The sequence below is a fragment of the Zerene cesonia genome, chromosome 17 (genome assembly GCF_012273895.1).
Source record: "Zerene cesonia ecotype Mississippi chromosome 17, Zerene_cesonia_1.1, whole genome shotgun sequence".
NCBI lineage: Eukaryota > Metazoa > Arthropoda > Insecta > Lepidoptera > Pieridae > Zerene > Zerene cesonia.
Window position 1 is genome coordinate 3,090,691 of NC_052118.1, and position 25,973 is coordinate 3,116,663.

Consider the following 25,973-nt stretch of genomic DNA (forward strand, 5'->3'; position numbering starts at 1 on the left):
AGCTAATATTTCTATAACTTTTAATTTTTAGTTTTTTAGCATTGAAATGCTTTATAAATGAGATATTTTGAAAGAATAGAAAAAATTTGATCACGAGGCGGGAACCCGATCTCGTTCCGATCCAATCCGATGTTTCAAAATATCTCATTTCTATGATTTCTAGAATATTCTTGAATATGTGCTACATCATGGCCAAGTATATTAAATAAAACATACTACCTTCATTCTAACAAACGTTCGCGTTTATGATATTAATAGGATGGAAATATCGTAGACATCCATTATGTCGATATGTGGCATTGAGCATAACATAATAAAATATTTTATACTAATAATAAAGTCCGTTATGAGATATTTTATAGGCTCGAATAAAGTAATATTATGTAGTAGATCTCGAGATAAATGGTAAATCCATACTAATATAATAAAGTAAAATTTATTGTTTGTTTTCTAAGATTTATTTCAAAATCCGCTCGACGGATTTAAAAATCATTTTTCTATTAGAAAGATATATGGGCTACATTTTTTCATACCAGGTCAACCAGAGTAAAGCTGGGAGAAGCGACTAGTAATATCATACTAAAGGTTGATTATTTATCTTAATATATGCCAGAATCCTAAAGCTAAATTCTAGTTCAAAATCAGTAAAAACAATATATATTCTCTTATTATTTTTTCCCGCAAAAAGTATTTATCGGATTATTTTTAAGTTTTCGCTTTATGAAAGGTTAGATAAATACCAGAATAGGTCAAAAGCTAATAAGTAAAAAAAATAATAATAATGCGTATTAATACATTGTTTATTTGACTTAGAGATAATATTCCGTCCGTGACATCCCTTTAGTGTATCATGTAGGTATCTATTAATAAATCGCGTTTTAAATCCGTTATTAAAGGTTTCATTTCTGAATATTAAATGCTGACTTTAAGTCAAACTTTAGTTTATACAATGTTATAAGCTTTTAATGGAATAAAAGGAGAAATCTGTAAATATTGAATTCAAAAGCTCAATACATTTTAAAATACCCATTCTGTTTTCTAAACATAGTCAACCTACATTTTATTTGTTGTTGAAATTTTTGTTTTTTTTTGTACCAAAACAAAATAGACATATGAATTGTGTTTCTCTATGAAATTTTAAATTTTATATGAATTAACAATAACAATGTAGGAATCATATAAATCTATCTAATATCAATCTTATTCAAGGCCGTGCGCTCTAAATGATTTTAGACTTTCTCATAAGGAGATCTTACTGAGATGTTATCGTATTTCATGGGAAATATTCTAAATTAATATTAACTTTCATTTATATAAATGCTACTATACGTAGAAAGGATGTATTTTCACGAGAACATTCGATGCGCAAATAAGACTCGTAATATGGCAGTAGATCATAAAGCCCATTACAGACAGTCGGTAACGGTATCTCACAGTATAAGCTAATAGTATCGATATGGACTTAGCCTTAATAGTCTGAAAGCCATAACGGATAAACGTGGCATTACACCGTAGTTTAGTGAATACAGGTTATTGAATTTAATTCAATCAGTTATAAATTAATAAGAGTTGTTAGGTATCACAATTATCACTCTTATTTCCTTAGTAATAATAACGTATTTCGATTGTGTTATGATTTACTTTTCTTCAAAGATATATGTAGGATATCAATTGTGTTTTAATAATCTGTTGGATGAAGAATTGTCATTTAAGATACAGCTATCGCTTTTTATAACTTGTGAAAACTTGTTTAGCTATCGAATCCTATAAAAAGTCGAATCACATAGAAACGGCACGCATTCGTGCGGTATGTGCCTTGGTGTTTGAACATTGTTTATTCAATGTTTAGCCCAACTACTCTTTGTTTGTTAATAGTCTATGACTGTTATCAACTGACAACATCAATTAGGCAGTTCAATCAAGTATTCATTCAACACAAAAAGCGGTAGTCGACTAGGTCATCGTTAAAACTTCGCTTTTGTAGATCCCATACGCATATAAGATAATAATATAATTAATTAATTATATGACACTCCAATACGCGTTCTATTCGTGCCTCCAGGTGACCCTTACCTGTTTAAACAATCTAATCACCACACAATTTGAAAACATTAATTAAATTCTTCAGTTACGTGCGAGATATAATAACGCATTATAAAACAGTTCGGGCCATACATAAAGAGGGTTGAAAGGGCCAGTGACTTAATTAAATACGACGTTGAACAATTTCACTCGCCATTTCAATGTTAATAAAATCGTTCGACGGGTTACACGGTATTTTATGATATACTCCGTGATTTAACTTTGCGAGCACGTATTTAAACGTACACCAGACTCCCACTTTTAATTTGAAAGCTTAACGTTGTTCAATTTTCATATTTTCTTGCAAAGGATGTTATTTGGACGCCTCGTTTGCTGTACTCTCGCAAATGATACTATTTCATTTATTCGTACGTATTCGTATTGATTTTTCAATATCATTAATTAGTATAAGAGTTCTTTTGCTATATTCTTATGTATCTAAAATACGGGTTCATTTTACAACGTTATCTCTTTCCACGGAAAAGGTTTACCAAATCCTGCCAATTTTTTCCTTTCCTTAGCAATCCCACTACTGCATCATTGATAAACATCTTAAGGATGTTCAGAGGACATCAATTTCGTCACTCCTCAGGTAGCGAGACGATTTTTCACATCTTTTGAGACTTTTTCACAACTAACAGGGTTCTAAGAAAATCTTTTCTACGTGTTTAAATTCATTTATTTAATATTAAATTAACTATAGAAATAAGCCGCTACAAATTGTGAATCTCTGTTTCAATAAATACGAAATCAGCAGATTTATAATAACTCAGCACATACTAGATTGGATAACACTTATAAGTATATTATTCTTGTTATAACTCAACATACATGCGTCGACAAGATTTCACATAAGCACGCGCAGCCCTGTTCAATATACGCAAAGTTGACAAAAAGATAACAATATAGACGAGGAGTATTGGCAGTAAAATATGGTATTACGAAGAAGAAAATATTTTGTTAAGCTGGGAATAGGCGGCTGAGTAAACCTCTAAAGTCCCATTTATTATGCTTATAACATTGTAGAAACAAACAACGTGACGAATTGGTGCTTATTTCACGTGTGTCGCCTACGCGCTACGAACTTCTTAACAAAATATTTAATCATTTAAAACAAGAGTTATGCAACAATTAAAATACAGAAATCTCGTTTATATTTGGGTATTAGAGAAGGAATTAATAATAGATGTAAACAAAAAATGAATTATCCATAATATTCATCTTAAAATAGCTTTTTTGCCGACCCTCCAGCCCTCTATGAACCATTGTATAAAACATTCTTAAAATAAGCATCTATTCAAGAAACTAGATGGTAACTCCAGAGGTAAACACTCTGGCTCTATTTATATAAGAGTTACTCGACTTTATCACTGAATAATTGTTTGTGTTTGGTGGAAAATTATTTGTCTTAGCCAAGTCCCTTTGAAGGAAATTGCAAAAGTACGTTGTGGACAGTTAAAGATATTTAACTTGACTACAATGAGATTTTAAATGAATATAATGTGAAGAATAATTTAACGGAAAAGTAGAAATAAAAGTTAAAAGTGAAAGTAAAATCTAGTTGTTTCAATTATATCAATGTATCCATTGCATTTATATGCACATATAACTTTTAATGGGTAAATATTTATTGAGTGATGGTGTCACTTTTTGATATTCTACATTATGCATTTATTGATGTTTTATTATTATAAAAGTGGAGAGACATTTGATAGAAATTGTGACGTACGTTTATTTCTCAAAAAAAGTTTAGTTCAACCTTACAGTGTCCAAATAACTTAGTGACCATTTCTAGTACATTTATGAATGAATGGATGAATTGTCATATTCCTCAGAAAGATAATCCAGAAAAAACTACACTTACGTATATTTTTTATGTGCAAAAATCTTAGTAAAAGTAATGTAAAGGCTTCCAAAAACGTACGTATTATTTTTTAAGTCACGGTGGACAACTGACGTGGAGGTTCACCTGATGGTAAGCGCTCATCACCGTCCAACCGAACATTTGCAGAGGTAGAATCTCTGCGCTACCCGCTTTTTAAGGTATAAGGAATTCACGACTCGGAAGAAGGAATGGATCGTACGAACTGACAAACAGTACGACATCGTACGAACAGTAGCATGCTACTATATCACGCTGGTCTTCTGTAGGGATACGTGATCTCCTGATGCGAGCTGGGTAACAGCCATCCCGATAACAGCCATACACGCTAAATATCAGTATCGATTCAGAGAAAGTCCTTTTAACATTATTTTATAGCTGGCGAAATCCTTAATTCTAATAATCCCTTTTTATAAAAGGTTTTAGAGTGAACGGTCACGCTGGAACGATACATTGAACTTTTATTTATCGTTCACATTTACGGTACAAGTGCAATACAACTTCATTAGTTTGAAAGGACGACAACATAAATTTCAATTACTGCCACTTTCAATACAGAGCAAAATTTAATTTTGCTCCGTAGTCTTTGAAGTTTGTATAATCAACTTTATTGATACAATTATTATTAGATATCTTTTAAAATGTGATGCCTAAAAAATTACATCTCGAATATATTTATACCTTTTGATTTAGTTAAAAACAACCTAAATGTAGATATTCTTTTTTATGATAAAATTTTATTATTTAAATGAATACAATTTTTCGAAATTCTCACTTTGATTATGCAATTTATATCGACAATGATTCGCAACGATTTTCCGATAACGAAGCAAAAATTTAACTAGCGTGAAGTTTCACACTACAGTTCTATAATTCAATTTAGGTAGGCATCCTACATTTCAATCGTGTCATGAATACCTATAAATAAAAAATAAACAATATAATTCATGATAATCTCTATTAATATGATATTAATATTATAAATGCGAAAGTTTGTATGGATGTATGGATGTTTGTTACTCTTTCACATAAAAACCACTGAACCAATTGCCATGAAATTTGGTACGTAGACAGCTGGATAACTGGAATAACATAAAGGCAACTTTTTATTCCGATATTCCTACGGGATACGGACTTACGCGGGTGAAACCGCGGGGCACAGCTAGTATGATATATGCAAAAGGAATTATGTCTGTCCGTCGGTCAGTCTATTCTTCACACCTACACCGCTAAACCAATTTGGATGATATTTGTTATAAGCTTAGTTTGAGACCCGAGGTAGGACATAATATAGTTATTATCCCGAAAATCATGCATGAAACAATGCAGATAAAACCGAGGAACGTCAAATTTTTTTCCTTTGACGACGCGGGCAAAGCTGCGGGCGGAAAGCTAATTTAGTTATAGAATATAGTTAGTTTAGGAACGTTGTGGTCAACCGTTCGTGTTTCCTTTTACTATTTCCTTTATTGTCCAGTCCTTAAGGATTAATCTGATTTTCTCTATATGATTATTGCTGTTTATAAGAATTGAACTAACATTATTCATGCAATGGTGATAGAGAACAGTTTACTGTTTAAAAATAGTAATATGGTTAAAGATATATATAGTTTAATATATTTTTTACCATAGTCCATACTTCATATACGATCAGATCAAAATGAAAGCAAGCTAATATGGTTGTTTACATACATACGTCTTGCAAGTTGCAACAGCCCATAACTAAACAAGTTAGGCTAACTTTCCAGTATCCAATGCTATCGATATTTCTACAGATTACGTTAACCAGACTCTAACCAAGTTGAAGTAAGCCATACATACAGGGTGTGGCGTAATGAACGGATGATATTGTAACTGCAGGTGGAGGACGTTGTGCCGGATCAGAAAAGTGTATAGTAAATATACTTTGGGTTTTGAGTGATATGTGACATTATCAAAACATTTTATTTATTGCACAATTTGCCAATCTTTCCGGTGGTAAGACTTGAATTAACGTAAATATCGAATATCTCGAAAACTGAGGAATATTTACCAAACACAAAATTTCCTTTACTGATTCGCCACATCGTCCTCTACCTACATTTACCATATTATCCATTCATTACGGCTCACCCTGTATATGGAGGTACAATCGCATTGTCAAGTGGCAAGTCTATTTTTTATTAGTTCCTCGATAACGTCGATAAATTTCACTTGAACCCGGCAACTTTGTAAATTAATGTGGCCAAGTGGCGGACCTAACTGGAACTTACGTTTACGAAGTTACCGAGTTCGCATTCGAACTGTTTCGCTTTGATCTAATGAAATAAAGAGAACATATTGCCCTTTTAAATTGATAGCTGTTGTGACTTTTTGTTCACGCACGATAAGGGCTTCTATAAATATAACTTCTTTTATTGAAGTGTAGTTTGATGATAAAAGAGATGATCATTGCTAATGCTTCGCTTTTGTAATTGTCGAAAAATCACAATTGAACGCTGATCCTGAATCACGCAAGCGAAAATTTTCCAATCCATAATTATATATACAACTTGTCTGATAACATCGACGAGGGTGGTATAGGCCGGTCAGTCGCAGACTGGCCGAGGATCCTTCCTATTCCGAATGAGGAATACCACCGTCCTTCCTACACCGACTATTTATTGCAAAGAGCAATACATTCTAGTTCATATCCATTTGTCGCGATAATAATACATTGTTTCTGATATAAAATAAAATGAAGACAGAGAAAAGATACCAATGATAAATTTTATAATCTTATTACTATTAACGTTACTCAACCCCTGTCACGATCGTCCAATGAATTGTACCGAATCAGCATTTGCCGTAATCCGAAAGGAAGATTACAGATGTTCCTGACATCCCTATAAATATAGCAGGAAACAATTAACGTTATCATCCATCTTAACACAATTACAGGTTAATAAGTTTAGCACACGACTCAGCCAAGTCGGTGAGTTCACAAAGTTGTAATTACTGGAACTAGGGCGTCACTATTGCAGTGTCTTAGAGCATCGTCTGCGAAACAGGAATGTACTTAAATTTACTCATTATAAACTAAATGCACGTAACTCACGTACCAGACGCAATTAACATGTGCTATTAAAGGTTCCTTCTCTTCATAGGTAATGCGTAAGAGTAGTTTCAGTGTTTACATTTGCGTTTAATTTATTTATTTAGTTAGGCTAATATTTGAAATGTTACGACCAATACAGAACTAATAGCAATTATTATATTTATTCAAAATAGCGCGTGTATATTAAGCTGAAGTGTTTGTTTGAACGCTCTAATCTCAGGAACTAACGAACCAATTTCAAAAATTATTTCACCGTTTGATATATATGTACGTAATCCCTGATTGTCATAGGCTAGGCCACGGGTGAAGCCAGGACGGACCGCTATTTATTAATATGTTAACAGAAATAATCGCTTAAGGCTTTTAGGTGGAGAATATATTTGAAAGGCGAACTAAAAGTATGTAAACGTTATTTTAAGATTTCTAATACATCAATATAATGAAATGCGTACTCCAAGCTCAGCAGAAGTTTGCGATTTACACATAATGTGCATAAATAGACTCATGTTACATATTGCGACATAATGACGGGCCATTGTATTACCGCGTATCAAGCGAATTTACCATCACTTGCGGTGAGCCGGCCTACCGTGCTATACAGGTTAAATTTCCTCGGTTCAGCATAATTGCTGTAAGTGCGAATGTGACGTGCACTTCGCGTCAACACTTCTTGACGGCGAGTACGAAAAGTTAGTCTATCATGTGTAGCCAATCCAGGTGTAATTGACATACTGTGTAATTATCAGAAGTAGTTTGCTGAGACGAAAGTTTCTTGTACTGAAATAAACACAAAGAGACACATTACGTTTCGGATCGGTTATTTTAAGCTTTTCCATTGACATAATTTAGTATTTTTAACGTTAAAAATATGCGTCTATCTCTGTATTTATGGTATAAATATAGCTAGAATTACTAATTGCAAATAAAACATCGTTATGTGATTAAAACTTACTATAATGTGTCTGTACAGTGGGTGTGGTAAACCCATCTAAGACTTTAATTTTTAATATTATTTTCTAGAAAACATTCTCTCACTTACTCCAAATTCTATAATAAGACCAAATTACAACAAGAATGACGTCAAACGGTTGAAAATTCACGGAAATATCGAGTAACAATAAAGAAAAACAGAATTGAGAACCTACTTGTTTTTTGAGACGTCGGGTGAAAAATACCGTTTGAAAAATACTCATATCACATGTGAATACTCATAAAAGTTATCCAGCATCTCCGAAGAAATATAAGGCAAATGTAAGAAAGCTTAATACTACCATTTAAAATACATCAAGCTTTTAGAATCTCTTTACCGCAGGCACGATCACATCAAGTGAATTTATTGCAGGCGTTTACTTGCTACATTGTGGGCTCTATCTATGAGGTAAACAGTAATTAAACGCTTATTGTAGTGGAATTTCAGCAATTAGTAACAATGGCGGTAAATCAGCTTTAATAATTCGATTATTGGATTGATTTCGGATGATAATTATCGAAATACTTAGATTGGCGCAGTCCCTCTTTTGGGAGGACATATTTATAAAGAAGAAGAAAATTTTAGTCGGATTGGAAAGGTTTTCTTAAGTACAGATGATTCTAGAGGGTAGACTCATTTGGAGGGAATGATATTGATCAAGTTAAATTAAACATAATCCAAAAATACGGTTAAAAGTTCTTTAAAATAAGCTTAACAAGGTAATTTTTTTTACATATATTATAAATATATTGAAGAAAATTCTTTAATGTCAAAGAGAATTGGATACACATTTTCTTCGTGAAACGAATTTGGGATATCTTTTAATTATTTAACTCAAATATAATATTAATTCTAACAACTTTAAAGATATCGAGTGTAAGATTCCCGTTCAATTTTGAAGCCTTTCAACGAATTTGATTAAATCTTCTTTGCAAGCTTAAGTCTATGAATAAGGACTGAGTCTAGCAATTACTTTATTCTAGACTTATTTATGAGGGAATATTCAGCGATTTGAAATGAGTAATTATAATCAAGGTTAAACAGATTTTGGTTATAAGTAAGATATTAAAAATATTCCTCTTTCTTTGATTAATAACTTTTAAACTGATATTAAATACTATAAATCGAAGTATAAGTATTGAGGGCTTTTAAATAAAACCAGGAGCTCTGTTTACGGTTGTTAAGTATTTGTCATATTTTAGGCATAAAAAGGAGATTATTCTCTTGCATCTAAATAGATTTACATACTGTTCTAATTCATTGGCATTTTGTGCATAAAAAATGAAAAAACTATTCACAAAAGCTAACATTATATATATATTAAAGCTAATATTCTATATAATTTCATGCTTACACCTCTGGAAATATGCATCAAATATGGTAGAACTTCCAATCGGTTTGGGTTAAATGAGACAAAATTCACATTTGCGTAATAGGTACGTAACCATCCGACTCGGCGAATCTAATTCCGAGTGTTTTCCATTAGTCTAGGCCTAGTCGAAGATAATTAGAAACTTGGTGTGTGCTTAATTTAGCACGTGAACGCGTACTAATTGTTTGTGTACTTGATTCGATGTTTGTTGAGTAATTTTTTTCGCATAGCAAAGAAATCATTGACAATTTTGTTGATAAAGCTGTGAGATACATATTTTTACTATTTTTCATAGTAGGTATCAATTTAAAAGTTTATTGTTTGATATATTAAAATTCTTTTCATTTTTTACTGCCGCCGTTTCCTTATGCTTAACCTCTGAAAAATGGCTTACACATTTTCAGAGGTTCAACCTCTGCAAATTTTCATAGGCGCTTGTGACAGCTTTCTGTTAGGCGAACCACCAGCTCGATTTCTCGCTCTTACATTAAAAAATTGTATAAAAATTAAGGCTGAATGTAAATGAATTTTAAGAGTGTAAAGAACTTCTGGTATGGGTCAAAAATGATTTAATATAAAATGATTTATGGATTTTATTTGCAATAAATAATACGGATTTTGTAACAGACACGGGATATTTGGTTTTGATGCGCTCCACGAACAATAAAATATGGCTACAATGATTTAAACACGTCGATAAGGTTGAACAGACTTCAGTAAATTATCTTCGCACTCCAGTTAATCCTGAACTTTTGTCATATTTAAACGAATCGTTGTATGTTCCATGATAAAATTGCATTTTAAAGTATTTAATTTTGCGATTATTTAAAGGGTTTATTTTTTTATTGGCGTTGAAATATCTGTATGTACTTACTGCTTTTTAATATTATACACATTTCACAATAATTGCTTTAAATTAAAATATGTTAGATATATATCTATACTAATAAATAATTTGTGGTTCCGGTTCCAGTTCGCAGGGTCCAGCTAGTATTAAGTATAAAAGTGTTTAATTAATTAAATATTTGTATAGAACATAGAACGAAAGCAAATAGCCAATGAGATTTATTTTTGGACGGAAGACAGTAAAATGTACTTTTTTCAAAGTTTTGTTTTGACATTTGGAACGGATGAAGAAAAGAATCGAGTTGCTTGAAATATAATCAGGTTATTGAATTACGATAGTCGAGTTTTATCCTATGGAATTTGTTTAAAGCCCTACATTTTGTTGAAAAAATTCACGTTTCCTTAATTTTTTTTTTGAATAATCATTTATAAGAATATTGTGATCTTTTTATACATACATATTTATATGGATTATGAATATTTTTATTGTGTCTTTTTAAGTCTTTTGGATACCATTGAATCAAAGTGTCCTAATGTTTTATTATAATTAAAAATGTTATATGATCAAATTCAATAGAAATAACTTATTTGATCTGTTTGTAAAAGTAAAATAGACCAAAAACCGTTGCTAATCTCAAAACTCCATAAAAAGAACCAATTTCATTAATGATATTTCACCGCACTTTAATTCCACTTCAGCGTCAAAGAAATGGTATTTTTATCTAGTACCAATGTTATATTTTATCGTTTTCGTTAAAGAAAGTAACAGCAGTAACAAAGTTGGTGGGCAGCAAACAATTAGAGGAAGTTAGGATCGGGGCTATATGGATTTGTTTGCTCTAAGTTGTTGTTTGTTGCCTATAAACATTCCTCCACAGGATATTAGCCTTTGTCCGGATGTACGTCCACCGTTGTGCGACTTTTGTGTTTTCATGCAATCTTTGTGCTCTTTCCTGAATTTGTGAATTGTGCAGTGAGTATGTAAGTAGTTGGATCTCGTAATACATCATCATGAACCCATTTAATATTTCCCCGTTGCCAAGTGCGGATTGGCAGACATGTCGTCATTTTAATTCTTCGTCATGCCGGTTTTATATTTGTACTTTATATATGATGGAAATTCATTAGTAATATAGATGATGTCTAATAATTATTTATATGTAGTTTGACTTGCAATGTTTTGTCAGGGTCAAAACAATTATTTAATTTTGATTATTTGATTGTATGTTTTACGCATTGAAAATAACATAGCAATGAATACTAGTAAATTTGTCTAAATCAAACAAAGTCGCAATGGGACGTTAGTCTGTCGTCGAGTTTCTAAATAATAGGTTACTTGATTTCGACGCATTTTCTCCGAAATTCGGAAGTTTTATGTTTACTCAGGTGAAATGCCTACAAAGATTTTAGTTAGGGTTTCTGCGAACATTGTCTTAATTCGAGGATTCTTTTTTTGCTTGAATAGAAGCTTTTTTATATAGATACTAGCTGCGCCCCGCGGTTTCACCCGCGTAAGTCCGTATCCCGTAGGAATATCGGGATAAAAAATAGATGTTGGCCGATTCTCAGACCTACCCAATATGCTTACCAAATTTCAGAGGAATCGGTCAAGCCGTTTCGGAGGAGTATGGCAACGAAAACTGTGACACGAGAATTTTATATATATAAGATATAGCTTGATATATAAGTATTTTTCTTGTCAATTTATGAATATTTATTTAAATCAATTCATTATTATCAAATTATATCTCGCTCTTATAACAAATTTGTATACTTACTGGTTTAAATAAACACACAATTTGTCATAATTATTCAATTTCAAATGGTACATTTGTAAATCTCATTCAGTATAATAAAATGAAACTCAATTGAGATATCAAATAAATGGATGCATTTACTTTAATAAAAATCAATCTATCGCTGCAGGATCACAACTTATTACAGTAGCAAATGAACCGATAACAGACTTTCATGTTTCTCCGCTGATCCATCCAGTATAACATGATCCCTTCATATGCGCGAATGTAATTACACTACAGCTCTTACGCAGCATGTAAAAGAGCTGAATGTATTGTATCAATTTTATCGTCGCGTGTGACATGAGGGGTCTTGATAAATTGGCGGAGGTGCATCTGTATAAATTCATACAAGCAACGGGCGCCTTCCGTCGCGACGGCGGTTGTTATGTCAAGGAAATGGACCCGCTGTATCGAATGGAATAGTCAAAGTGAAGAATCAGTGTTTCACCGTTAACATTGTTTTCAGTATTTACTACTGATTCCGACTGGAATGTGATATACTGCGGCTGAATTCGTACATCATTTTACAGGAAACATGCAAAAGGGTAAATTGTATTTTTAGCTATGTCTTAGAACAAGTGTATTTTTTATATCACAGTGGAGCTGGTGTCCCACCAGATGATGGTAAGCGCTACCACCGCCCATGAACATTTGGAGAGGCATAAGATCCATTGCAGACCTTACGCCTCTACAGATGGCTTTAAATTGGGACGGGATTAAGATTTATTTAACACTAGCTGCGCCCCGCGGTTTTACCGGCGTAAGTCCGTATCCCGTAGGAATATCGGGATAAAAAGTTGCCTATATATTATTCCAGTTGCCCAGCTGTCTACGTACTAAATTTCATTACAATCGGTTCAGTAGTTTTTGCGTGAAAGAGCAAGAAACCACACACGTCCTTACAAACTTTCGCATTTATAATATTATCAGTCAATATCAGATTAGTAGGATTTAATGTATTTAAGAATTTTATTTCTTATAACATTAAATTTCGTCTTGATACGAAGTCTGCGTTAAATCTATAAATGCTTTGCATCTCCAATATTATACAGTGCATGTTGATAAATATCAGATTCTAAAATAGAAATAAATATTCAAAAGTTGGAGAATTCAATTACATATTCTTTTATTTTCAAATACACACTGTTATTGTATTTAATTTAGTGTAAGTTATATTAAATATATTATCATACTACACAACTTCATAAAAACTTCTGATACAAATCACACTAATATTATAAATATGAAACTTTGTTTGTTTGGATGTTTGTCCGTCAATCACGGTGAAACTATTGTATGGATTTTGATGAAATTCGGTATATAAACAGGGTATGATCTGACTTGGGTGATAGGATACTTATAACCCCGATTATATGCTCTAATCTTAATCTTGATATCCGGATGGAGACGAGCGTCTAGTAATTAATAAGGACGCACTATATTTTCAAATGCCTGAAAGCCCATATATACGAGTATCGTAGGTACACTACTATACTACTCCTTCCGAATACATAATGTTTGAGTTAATGTATTTGTTCTGTATTGTGTAAGCCGATCTGATGTTGTGTACCCAGTGTCATTTCATTTGTTTTGCGAACGATGAACTAATGTGTTTGGACGAGCATTGTTTTGGTATAGGGCGGTGAGTCAGCTCCTACATTTTATGAGAGTCATTGCAAATTATATTCTTGTTGCGAATAATGTTGTCCTATAATGGTCATGTTAAATTGAGACTCGTTTTAAACGAATTGCCATTGATTGTACGGTCAGCAACTAATATTGCTTATCATCACTGTTACCCGAACTATTAAATAAACGATGGCAATTATAGCCAATTAAGTAACGGTAAAGCTTGTGATTTGCCCAATTTATGTGTTTGTAAATTTGTTGTCGCATTTATCTATTATATTAAATTTATAATTGCAAATAGTTCATGAATAGTGAACTTACTGGTTAGTTTATTATTAAACATATATCTTATATTCTTCTAATAAAACCGTATTATATAACCAGCTTTTGTTTCGAATGCGTTAATTTGGAGTAGTTTAATAGATCTTATCATACATTTATACCTTCCTCTTGAATCACTATTTAAATAAAACCCCATCAAAATACATTGCGTGGTTTAAGCAGATATAGGAACATAGGGACAGAAAAAGCGACTTTGTTTTATACTACGTAGAGATAAATCAGAACATTGATACTTCATTTATATTCATTTCATCAGTTGCCCATATTTCATTCTATTTCATTTCATCTGCCTTATTCATAACATTAGTTTCAATTACTCAATTAAAATTGATAACCATATTCCGTTCGCACTAACTACGGTAAATGTTTCATATGCGACATTGTTGTCGTAATTTCCATGAAAATGGTCAAATATTCCATTTTCATTTAATGGAAATATGTATTGATTACTATTTGTGGCCTGTACTATTCTAATTTATATGAATTATCTTTGAGTTAAAACTTTTCAAAGTTTGTCTGTGTTTTATATATTCATTTCCTTTCTGCTTAACACATTTTCTTTGAATTTGGTTTGAGCATTGAACAATTTGGTGCGTGATTTCAAGATTCAATGGAAAGATGTTATATTGCTGAGTGGGCTTCTTGATGGCTGAGTAATGTAAGAAATTGTTTTACATTTTTGAGCTGATATATTCTTATAGAGTAATCTGCTTCGTTACGTATCGCGTTACAGTGCCAGCCCGCCTGGCTTCCCTGTCTCAGACGAATACGGCAGCAGTAGACACACTTCTCCTACTCTTACTTTCTGTAACCTAAAGTGCTAGCCGTATTAAGTTTAAGTTATTCTGTCGGCCCGAGACAAACCTCTATTTAAAGTAGCAATGAATTGACATATTTAATGAGAAATAAAACAATTTCGACTTAGGTACACATATTTAATTTCAAATGTTACATACAAATGGAACTTAATTAAAAACGGTGGTTATTTAATGTTTGTAAATAAAATAATACGAAAATTTCATAAAGCACTAAAAATATTTCTTATGCTAACATATCGAATTAATTCTTATAAGATATCGATTCTTCTTCTTCCTTCTTTACTGCTTGGATAAGGACGAGAGACATAACAGCGTTTATAACCTGAAATTACATACAATTTTTAGATAAAACTCAAACTCAAACATTTATGTATTTAAGTAGACTTCTCATAGAAGCACTTTTGAATAGTCATAACATAGTTAACAAGAGTGAAGTCGCGGCGGACCGCTTGTTTATATATATAATTCTGTATACTAAAGTTGAATATTGTATAAAAAAAGTTAATCTATTAAAAATGTAAAACATATAAAAGTGGAGGCTTCATATTAGTATTACCCTGTTATTGATGGAAGGCGAGATGATCACACCAAGTAAAATAGTTTTTAACTAAATAAATGAAAAAATATTGCTAAGACAATTATGTAATGAACTTTGTTGCAGTCGACTTTAACAGGTGTTATTTAATCTTAAAAATTATAGATCGATAGCGACAGTTATACTTGGATTCCATTTCTTTCCTCAAAGAATTACTAGGAAATTAGGAGGTTGTTGATCAATCTTTAATATCACAAAATGCGAGTGCTAAAGTTGAAAATATACGGATTAAAAAATTGTGGGAACTCAGTTTATACCTATATAATCTATGTTGCATCATGTTTTATTAACTTAAATAGGAAAAAAAAACATATGTGTATATACTTGTACTAGTCCCTATGAGTCATATATCACAGATTAAAAAAAATTGTGTCTATTATTATAGACCCAAATATACTTTTATATTGGTTATTGTTTCTTATCCTTTCAACAACTTACACAAATCATGCAAGATGCGAGCACAATGCCGGCCAGCCAGCCAGTCTTGCCTTCCAAGAACCATGTGAGCTCATCCACACAACCATGGAAGTACGCGTTTCCAGTGACGGAGTCGCGACACTCAGATGGAAGAGGCTTGTTCAGGTTTATGAAGTCCATGGGGCCATCAGCGCCGCAACATCCAATCTGAAAGTAAATAATGAAGGTTGCTTTGTTTATACTATAGGGCTTGGTTAAAGTAGGTGTAGTTCTATTTTGTTTCTGTAGAAAGCTTTCCGCTCGAGGCTTCGCCTGTGTCGTCGATGTTCAATATCCTTTCCTAAGTGTAAAACTATTTTGGTATGAAATATCTCCTAAATCAGTTCAGTGGTTTAGGTGCGAAGAATAGTTGACAGACAGACATTGAAACAGACGGACAGACGTAGTTACTTTCGCTTTTATATTATTTCCCTTTTATTGGTTCGCTTTTATATGATTTCCCTTTTATTGATTAAAAAAACAGATGTATTAATTTTTTTTCTGATAAGGAACTACAAACCCTTTTAAACAGATACCAAAATTTTTTTGGAGTAATACTGATTGACGGTCTAAAAACGAGAAGAGAACCATTAAAAAGACTAAATACCTTCTTTATTTAGAAAATTACGGTCTAAGTAGCAACAATAATGATGGAGTGTTAATGCGAGTAAACTATCTCACATAGAGTAATAAGTTCAAGTCTTGCGACACTTTCAAGGGAGGTTAACTAAATTGGTTGAGTAAACTCTTGCAAGGAGATCTACGAACGATATGATAAAATAGAAAAACCTACTTCAAACAGTGTTTTATATACTTATTTTGATTACCGTAATTGATAAATGTTTTTTACTTTTTCATTATCCCTGTTGTAATGAAAAATACATTTATTAAAAATTGGTAAATGTTAAAGTTTGAATTTTGATTATATAGTGTAAATTAGTGGAAGTTTATAATTTATTTGAAATATATATTTATTACAATTATTTAGAACTATTATACTTTTTCGCTATTAGTTTAATATTTCCAATTAAATCAACTTTATAATCTATATGATTGAGTAAACAACTACTATTTAAAACATACGATTGATGATTAAAACGAGAGATTTATACTTAAAACGAGCGATTCACCACGTTCTAAGCATAGACATAAGAAGACGAAACGACAAAATAGGCCTTAGTACTCGTATTTATTATGCCTTAGACGTCATCGTTATATTTAGCAGTCACTTGCATAAGGTAAAATGGAAGTTTCAATTTAATCAGTCAGAACAAAACACGCTAGCAATTTCATTAACATCGTTGTTCCAAACGACCTGGCCCAGCAGGACAGGCCTTTCGGCGTCAATGTTCCAATGCTTTTCGGTTTGATTTCGCTCGTCTTTTTGTCAATATCCCGGATTGCCCTCTTCACCTGCTAGTTTCACTGATTGGACAATCACGATGATTTGTTTCGGACGGATTAAATTGTTTCGCTCGCGTAAGTAATTAATTAATTTTGTTTTACATTACATATCAATATCAAATAATTAGTTTAAAATAGCTTACAGAATATGTTGAAAACAATTTGTCAGTTCTAATATTATTTACTTCTTTAGTTATTATAATAGTCTAGTAGTAATCTATGAAATAGAGGTTTTATAAATTTACTCCTTTTTATTAGGTACGGAATGCTTACTTTCTAAATCCACAGAACACTCTTGAAAAATAATTAAAAGCCAATTTGTATATGTCAAGATTTCGTGTATTCTTGTTTGTTTGTCTTTGTGTTATGTATAAAAAACATTTTTTATTTCATCTTCACCATTAATCTTAAATCACCGTTTTTTGTTTAGGATAGTCATGCTTAAAATTTAAGGAACTATAGTCATTAAAAATGACAATAAAATACTTACACCTTCTTGTACCATTCTTAGTATTTCTCGACTACCCTCATGCTGTGGGTTGTTGATGAGTCTAACTATGACTTCCTTGATCAGAGGCTGGATGCTTGAATCATACGTTGAGAAGTCCAACACCACGCAGGCTCCCACCAGGCCGAAGACAAATAAAGCTATTTGTGATCCTATGAACTGTAATTTGATATTTATATGAACTGTAATCAACCCATCCACACACACCCACACCAACCACACATACACACACACACACACGTGCTCACACACACACACACACATTCACACACACACGCATGCACGCACATCACACATGCTGTAACTCCAACTGTCAATAGGGGTTTCTGAAAATCAGTGCTGCTAGTTGACTCAAAAGTCACTGCAGCTTCATACTGAGAGGCCCCTTTTGATAACAGACGTTGCCGCACAGTACTTGAGTTATTTTTTAGGTTGTAAGTTTTAATGTGTATAGTTTGTTTTTTTTTTTTTTTTTTTCTTTGTTCTAGTTTTTAATTTATTTACTGTTTTTTTTTTCTGTGTGGCTTGTTATCAATAAATGTTTATTATTATTATTATTATTATTATATTAAAAAGAACTGATGAATAACAGATCTTTGCTATAATTTAATTTGGCAATCATATGGCAATTATATTTCTAATTGTATGATTCATATTGTCACAAGCAAAATGACTTAAATTTCTGCAGGAATTTGAGGTAATTATCGTCGTATAATCATTAAAATAACTAAATCAAAGTAGGGTACACAAAAAATTTTAATAATATCAATATCAAGCAATAAAATCATTCAAAACCTCATCTTGCAAACTTGATAATTATCATCCGAAACCAGTATTACTGTCCCGCAGTTTTATTAAAGCCTTACCGCGTATAAAAGCTTGACATTTTCCATCAAAGCGGATCCACAACCGAGGAAAGCGACGACCATGATGCCGAGAGATGCGATCAGGATTATGTAAATGCCAATGAAGTATTTTTGCAGCTCCAGTATCCTCATCCACTCGTTGAATCCTGGCTCTATGCATATCCATAGACACAGAGCGAATATGGAGAGTCCGAAGAGCTGGAAGACAATTTTTATAAGCTTGAATATTTTAAATATGGCTATGCGCTTTTGGCGGGTTTACGCGTGCGTTAAGTGGAACGTTTAAATATTCAAATTGAGGAGTACTAGGTAGCGTTGCTATCTCAGCCACTACTATGAGTTAGCTGTGCTGAGATTACTGTAGTTCTATGATTGTTAGGTCATAATACTATTACTTTAAGTTTTGAATATTCATGCAGCATGTTAACGATCGTAAAAACATAAAACGTATACAGATTAAAAAGTGCAATGGTTGACAATTTCGACAGAAATGTTCGCGAACCTTTCTGAAGACCCACTTTTTGCTAGTTTAGAAAACAAATTAGTTCGTAGTACAAAATAAATAAAACTATAAACGACGCACGAGTTACTAACTTTTATGGAAAAAGTTGTGAATAATTCTCGATAAATTGACTGCGTTGCAACTTCGCTAGTTTAGCTGATCTGCGATGAAGATAAAACTATAAGGTAAAAACACCAATAGAGATATGTCGGATCTAAAAGTTTTATAATCTCATTAATGCTAGGAGCGCCGTCAACTTTTATTTGGAAAGGGGAAGTATGAGACTAACAATATAATTATATTATATGAACCATAAATATTTCATTAATACTTCATGATTTTTATCTACTATAGTTTATTTTAACTGCATTGAACTTTGGTCACGTAAGAATATTTATAGCTATTCTAGTTTATTTATTCAAACTTTTTGTTACACCTCCGAATTTGATAGAAACACATTTGACCCTATAATACGTACGTATTCATTGATATCCATAGAATACAAATAGGCCAATGTGTGTGTAACGTTATGAATTATACATGTTCACGTCATAATCCCAAAAGACCGATCGTCGTCTTTGAGTAATCAAGGCGAATAGAAATTAGGTCGCGGCCCGCTCCTATCGCCGCTGCGTTATCTTCGGAACAAAAAAGAGCCGTATCTACGCATCATTATACTTTGTCTGCAAAAACCTTTGTCGAGACAACAACTCTGTTCGCAATCCATTAGGGCCACGCCAAATGACGCGGAAAGTTGACTCATACGTTTGCGCGGTTTGTTGCTGGAAAAATCATATAATGCTCGGGTTTGTACCGCCATTAATGCTCGAATACACTCGCTGATACACGCTTTCACGATGATAAATGGTGCAATCTGTGAACGAAGCCGGACTAACTAATAAATTTGAAATAAAGAAAAATTGGAGCTATCAAAATTGGCTGTACTGCAACGTGTTTCGTACGCGCGTTAATTCATTTCGAAATAATATTTCACGAAGATACGGCTGCGAGGTATGTCGGGGTGAAGTCCAATCAATTAAAAGAATTTCAGGTGATTAGATGAATGTGCGTCCAAGAATATACAAAAGAGAAAACTAAAATTAGATCTTCGCGTAATTTTAGTGTCGTTCGCCATTTATCGTTTTGCATTATTCAAAAACAGCATTACAATATGGCTAATAAATATTCCAATCGCAAGTCTCTTACGTACTTCATTTTGCTCTTTTCGAGGGCCAAAAGACAGACTTTTTTGTGATGTTAAAAATTTATAGCGTCGTAAAAAGTCGCACAGAGCTCGTCTACTACGCCAGCGGCGTCTCTTAAGCGCGAATATGACATTACAATGTAGATACGTGAATATTTTCAGCGTTAAATTTTATAACAGAGCGTATATCAGGAAGTTGGGGATTGTCGTAAAATGCTAGTTATTCTCCAACTATTTATTGTGTTCTTCGTTTTGTGGAGATTTGAGTATTAAGTGGTTGTTTTCGTTTAGCAAAGAGGCGTCAGCCCCGTTTACCTTCCTCAGGAGACACCTGCAAAGCCGGAATAATAAAGAGTTTTACAACGTTTCAAAATGGGACTTTTTCTCGCAATTCAACCGCAACGTGCACTTAAGGGATTTGAATATCTTATGTGGGAGATTTTATCTATGCTACGCAACACTCGGGAACCTGTACGTGCCGAATTTAAGATTTAAAACAATCATTTATGCCTTACAATATTTTTATATTCATAAATATTGAATGACATGCAAATTTTAAATTGTACTTTTTGAAACGAGTAGCATATCAAGTAATTACTCATTGCAGTTGTGCAATAAGTGTAATTTGATTTGGAAATATATAACTTATTCACTTTTTTTATTAATTATATATATGAGTGTAATTAATATCTGTTTTTTTTTTTATGCCATAGCGGGCAGCTGAGCTGGTGGTTCGCCTGATGGTAAGCGATCACCACCGCCCATGAACATTCTCAAAGGTCGCTCTGCGAATGCGCTGCCCGCTTTTATGGGGTAAGTGAAAAGGTAAGGATTAATTACAGGATAGAAGGAATGGACTGGGAGGGATGAGGAAAAGGAAATAGGCCTCCGGCTCCCCCACACACCGTACGAAACACAGTGGCATGCCACTATTTCACGCCGGTTTTCTGTGGGGGTGTGGTACTTCCCCGGTGCGAGCTGGCCCAATTCGTGCCGAAGCGTGCTCGACTCCCACAATGAATGTTTCCTTGTTAAATAAATATGCAGAAGTTAGAATTTTACTCACATTAATTTTAAGATAAATTAATGCACTTAAAATCTTTCCACAGTTGCAATATATACTCATAAACTTCATTAGAGGAACGGTACAAAAAGAGACAGAGCGAAATTGCTTATTATAATTTTTACATAACTTCCGATTTGCTTTCTTTTTTACTCTAAAAAAGTTCGATGAGTATATTAAAAATGCTTCCAATCAAAAAATAACTACATAAATCAATATTAATATGAGAGTACTTCAAATATCACACCGCAAAATATTCATACAAATGATTCAAACAAAGGCCTGCCATAATAGAATATGCTCCATCCGTGCTGGCTCAGCGTAAAGCGCCATTTGTCTTGGCGCAAATCCAAAAGTCAATTATTGAAACCGACCTCGGATACAAGTTCAACGATTATTTCTCATTTGTGCACCTTAACGAGTGCAGGCTTGAATGACACTTGACGTTTAGGGTTTTTGGCGTCGACTCGAGTTTCCAATTTACTGAACGGGCGGCAGAGCGATTAATATTCGCGCCAGCTTGAATAAATAAATATATCAGCCGCTTTTAGGTCTAGAAATCGCTGCAGTCTTATGCAGTTAGGACGGTGAATCTGGGAAATTTGTACAGCTATATGTATCACCATCATCATCATCATCAGCCCACACATGTTCCCACTGCTGTTACACAGGCCAGGAGGGTTCAGGCTATATCCACAACGCTGCCGTTCGCCCCTCCAAGCGCGGTTTGGCAGATATCACATGCCGCCTACCTTTCGATTCTCGGACATGCCGGTTTCCTCACGATATTTTCCTTCACCGTTACGAACAGTGATAATGTTATGTTGTTGTTATGTCCACCTATGTTATGAACATGCAGAATATATATGGAATAATCAATGTATATCCTGCGCGTTCGACTTATCGATATATAGTTGCTTATCGCGAAAATTTATTTAATTTGGTAAATTAAAATGAACATTAAAATATATGAATGACTGAACTTGAAATTAAAACAAAGAAAAACAGTTGGGTAACTGTTTTATAATTAAGTTATTCATATCTTTCGGTACAGTTGACATAGGCTTTCAAGTCTTATTCAATGAAATTGTGTCGGTAATTTTGTTTTTTTTTTTTTTGTGAAAAGCAATTAACTTTTGAAGTTTCTTTTAATTTTGAGTTTGCTTACAATGTTTGTTTTTATTTAGATAAAAAAAGAAAATGCTTTTTTTATGTTTTAATGAAAAAAGAAATTACAGCGAACCGGAGAAGTAAGGAGCAATTATAGAACTGCAATTTATTCGTAAGATACAGTCATATCACTTCCTTTGTATTCTTCCAAAGGTTATGAGTATAAAAATAATAAATAATATACCTAAAAATCATACTAAAATCTCTATAATATCGTACATTTTACTAACCTAACAGATGCAAAAGCTGTACCCATAAAAGCCCACCGTCCCTCCCTCAGAACAGTAATATACTGATGGTTTTATCATTTACAACAATAACACAATTATATTATATCCCAAACCGAACGCATACATAACGCAACAATGGGGATGTGATGTTTAATTTTGCTAATTAACCCGGCTTAATAACCGCTGTATCGAGCGACAAGTTATGTGGAGTGAGAGGATTTAGTGCGGCGCCACGTGTTACTAATGCCTTGGAACGAAAACGTACAGGCTAGCTATGGGAGCGAAATCGTAGCTTTTTATGCCTAATGAATTTCTTAAGCTCTGTTTTCTGATATTACTGCTTTTGGTGGTAATAAAATGGTGTATTTTGACGATACAAAAGCGCATCGGGAAATCTATTTGTCTGGATTAATGTTGGAGTTTGAGTTTCATCTAATATATAAAATTCTTGTGTCACAGTTTTCGTTGCTATACTCCTCCGAAACGGCTTGACCGATTTTGATGAAATTTTTTGTGCTTATGTCAATCGGCCAACATCTATTTTTCATCCCCCTAAATGATTAGAGTAAGGCAGAACAGCGTTTGCCGGGTCAGCTAGTAATTCTATAAAAACATCGATTTTAATGTACTCATTTGGAAGGGAAGCTTTTTATAAGATATATTTAACTATTCCCATTTTGTAGTAGTTGTTGCGGGTTAGAATGGCGCTATCACTTCTGTTAGGCTGTTATGGTTTTATATATTAATCGCAAAAAGATATAGTGTTGTATTGCGAGAGAGAATCTACACTAGAAAAACCAATAGACCAGCTTTAATTGCAAGTATGCATTATTTATATCTTTATGATTATAAAGTTTAATATTTGTAAATGTAACCAATGTAAGTCGTACTTTGTATTGCTATTTCTTGATTGAATTTTACGAGACTATTCGATTTAAGAAATGTAATGAACTCACATCTCAAGTTCGACTTGTTTTTATTTAATTTTCACTTACAAGTAACAACCGGTCATAGCTATGTACATATATTATACAGGGTAAGATTTATTAGCTAGCTATGTGGAATTGTCTCACTTGTTTTTCACGAACAACGCGAAAGGAAATAGCATACAAATGTAGGATTTACTCATGCGAATGAATATGATTAGCAGCGAATTGAGATAGATAAACACATGCGGAGTATAGCCGTTTATTTTCACGAAGGCACTTAAATTGTATTAGTTTTTGTTTTAATTATGCATCATATGGTGCAAATGAAATAAGTGACAATGCTAGTAATAAAAATCATAAATTTTTATAATTTATAATCATTAAAATCAGTAAAAATTCTGGTTCAATTGATCAAGAGGCTAATATCTGCTCAAAAAAATCTTGTGTATCTCTAGGTTTATAAAGACTATGCAAACATATAAAAATTTCATTGTTTTTTATTTTAAAAACTATCAAATTTTTAACGGACCTCCATCAAACGCGTCTCCGTACATTCGAAACTTCAGATAACTTAGGTTACCCTTCTGTGTACAAAATTACTGAAAGCGACCATAATTCGCTTGTCCATCTAAAATTGTGCGAAACATCTGTTTTTTGTTGCTCTTTCCCGAAAGTTGTGTTCTTAATTTACAAATTACGAGACAGGGACTTTATTCATAAACTCGACAAATTTTTTGATATTTCATTAAACCCAGCCTATTAAGTTTTTCTTTATTTATATCGGAGTCTCGTTTTGTTTTTCCTCGCCGGACCAGTTCATTCCTTCTTTCCGGTCGGCAATCCTTTCCTTTTCCCTTCACTTTAAAAGCGGACAGCGTATCTGCAATTGCACCACCTCTGCGAATGTTCATGGGCAGTGGTAATCGCTTACTATCAGGCGAACCACCTCCTTAGTTGATCGATATAACATAAATATATATTTGTTTAGTATAGTATTGATTATCCAATTAATTATTGCCGACACATGAATGAAAAACAAAATGGAAACTTGATGATATCATAGCAATATTATTTGTAGTACTTATGAGTCAAACAATGATCGTGTTGTACTTGGAAAACGGGACCAGGCTTATCTTGATGATAACGAATTCTTTATACCATACGCTTTATTTTCAGTAATTTGATTTTCGGTGAATGAAGCGAGATAGCGATTATTTACAGTGATACGTGAAAAAGAGATGCAATATAGCTCTACAAATTACTACGCTATATTAATCTTTGATGACCCAGAACAGTTATTTTTACTGTGGATTATAATACATTTTATCTATTTATGTTTTAAAAATATGTGATGATAAAGACTTTAACACAGTAAAGTAATTTCTACTAATTTTAAGAGACGAAAGATAAAAAGAATTAACTGATAACAGAGGACAACATTAGAGTCAAATTTATTGAACAGCCAGTTAGAGATACCTCAAAACTCTTATACAATACAATTTTCCGATTCGTTTCGTGAAGAGGCTAAGAGGGAACGAGTGTACCGTGAAAACGTGTCTGTTATTCAAAGTAAACAGCCTCAGAACGTGAAATACTGACCCACAACACAACGTTGAAGCAAAACAGGGTGTACTTGATGCAATATATTTGGGATTCCAGTTTCCCCACACCCGGCCCTTGGCCGTCGCCTCTTCCAAGACCAGTCATCACTGTCACTGCACTAAAACTTGACTGCACCCACACTCACCACAATGGTAACTGTGTTATCAGTGATAAGAACTTGAGTTAGCTAGGCTATCTGTGTTTGCTGAGATAACGGGGTGATACGAGGCTCGTAGTTGCCACACCTGCTTTGTTTTGCGCTTGCATATTTTGTCTATGCTATTTAGAGTAAAAATTAGCTTAGTCTATGGTTTATTTTTTTTGATGTTCATCTCGCTTCGCGCGGGGAAATATTTATTTTTAAGTAACTGTAGCATCGTGGTTACATTTATAGTAGGTAAATTGAATAAAGGAAAAACTGAAAAGAGAATAATTTGATTGTCTTCAATTTTTTATATGTTTAATAATCATTTATAAATAACTAATAACATTATAGGTCTGTTAATTCAACTTAGCCGAAAACAATTCATTGTTATTAAAACTTTAATTGTAATAACTAAAAATAGTGATTACAATCGAAACAATTTGAATAAATTACCAAAAGAACAACATTCCGAATAATCCACAA

At 33.0% G+C, this 25,973-nt stretch overlaps 1 protein-coding gene across 1 annotated transcript; it reads right to left on the reverse strand.

Annotated features, from left to right (window-relative positions):
* Positions 1-14,963: 14,963 nt before the first annotated feature.
* LOC119833437 (tetraspanin-2A) lies at positions 14,964-25,518 on the reverse strand. Its single transcript, XM_038357440.1, has 5 exons — positions 25,343-25,518; positions 18,646-18,843; positions 17,762-17,938; positions 15,850-16,035; positions 14,964-15,138 (listed from the first exon to the last, which is right to left on the reverse strand). Exons 1-5 carry the CDS (start codon positions 25,448-25,450, stop codon positions 15,058-15,060), a joined length of 750 nt encoding a protein of 249 aa, XP_038213368.1. The 5' UTR covers positions 25,451-25,518; the 3' UTR covers positions 14,964-15,057.
* Between the last annotated feature and the right edge of the window lie 455 nt (positions 25,519-25,973).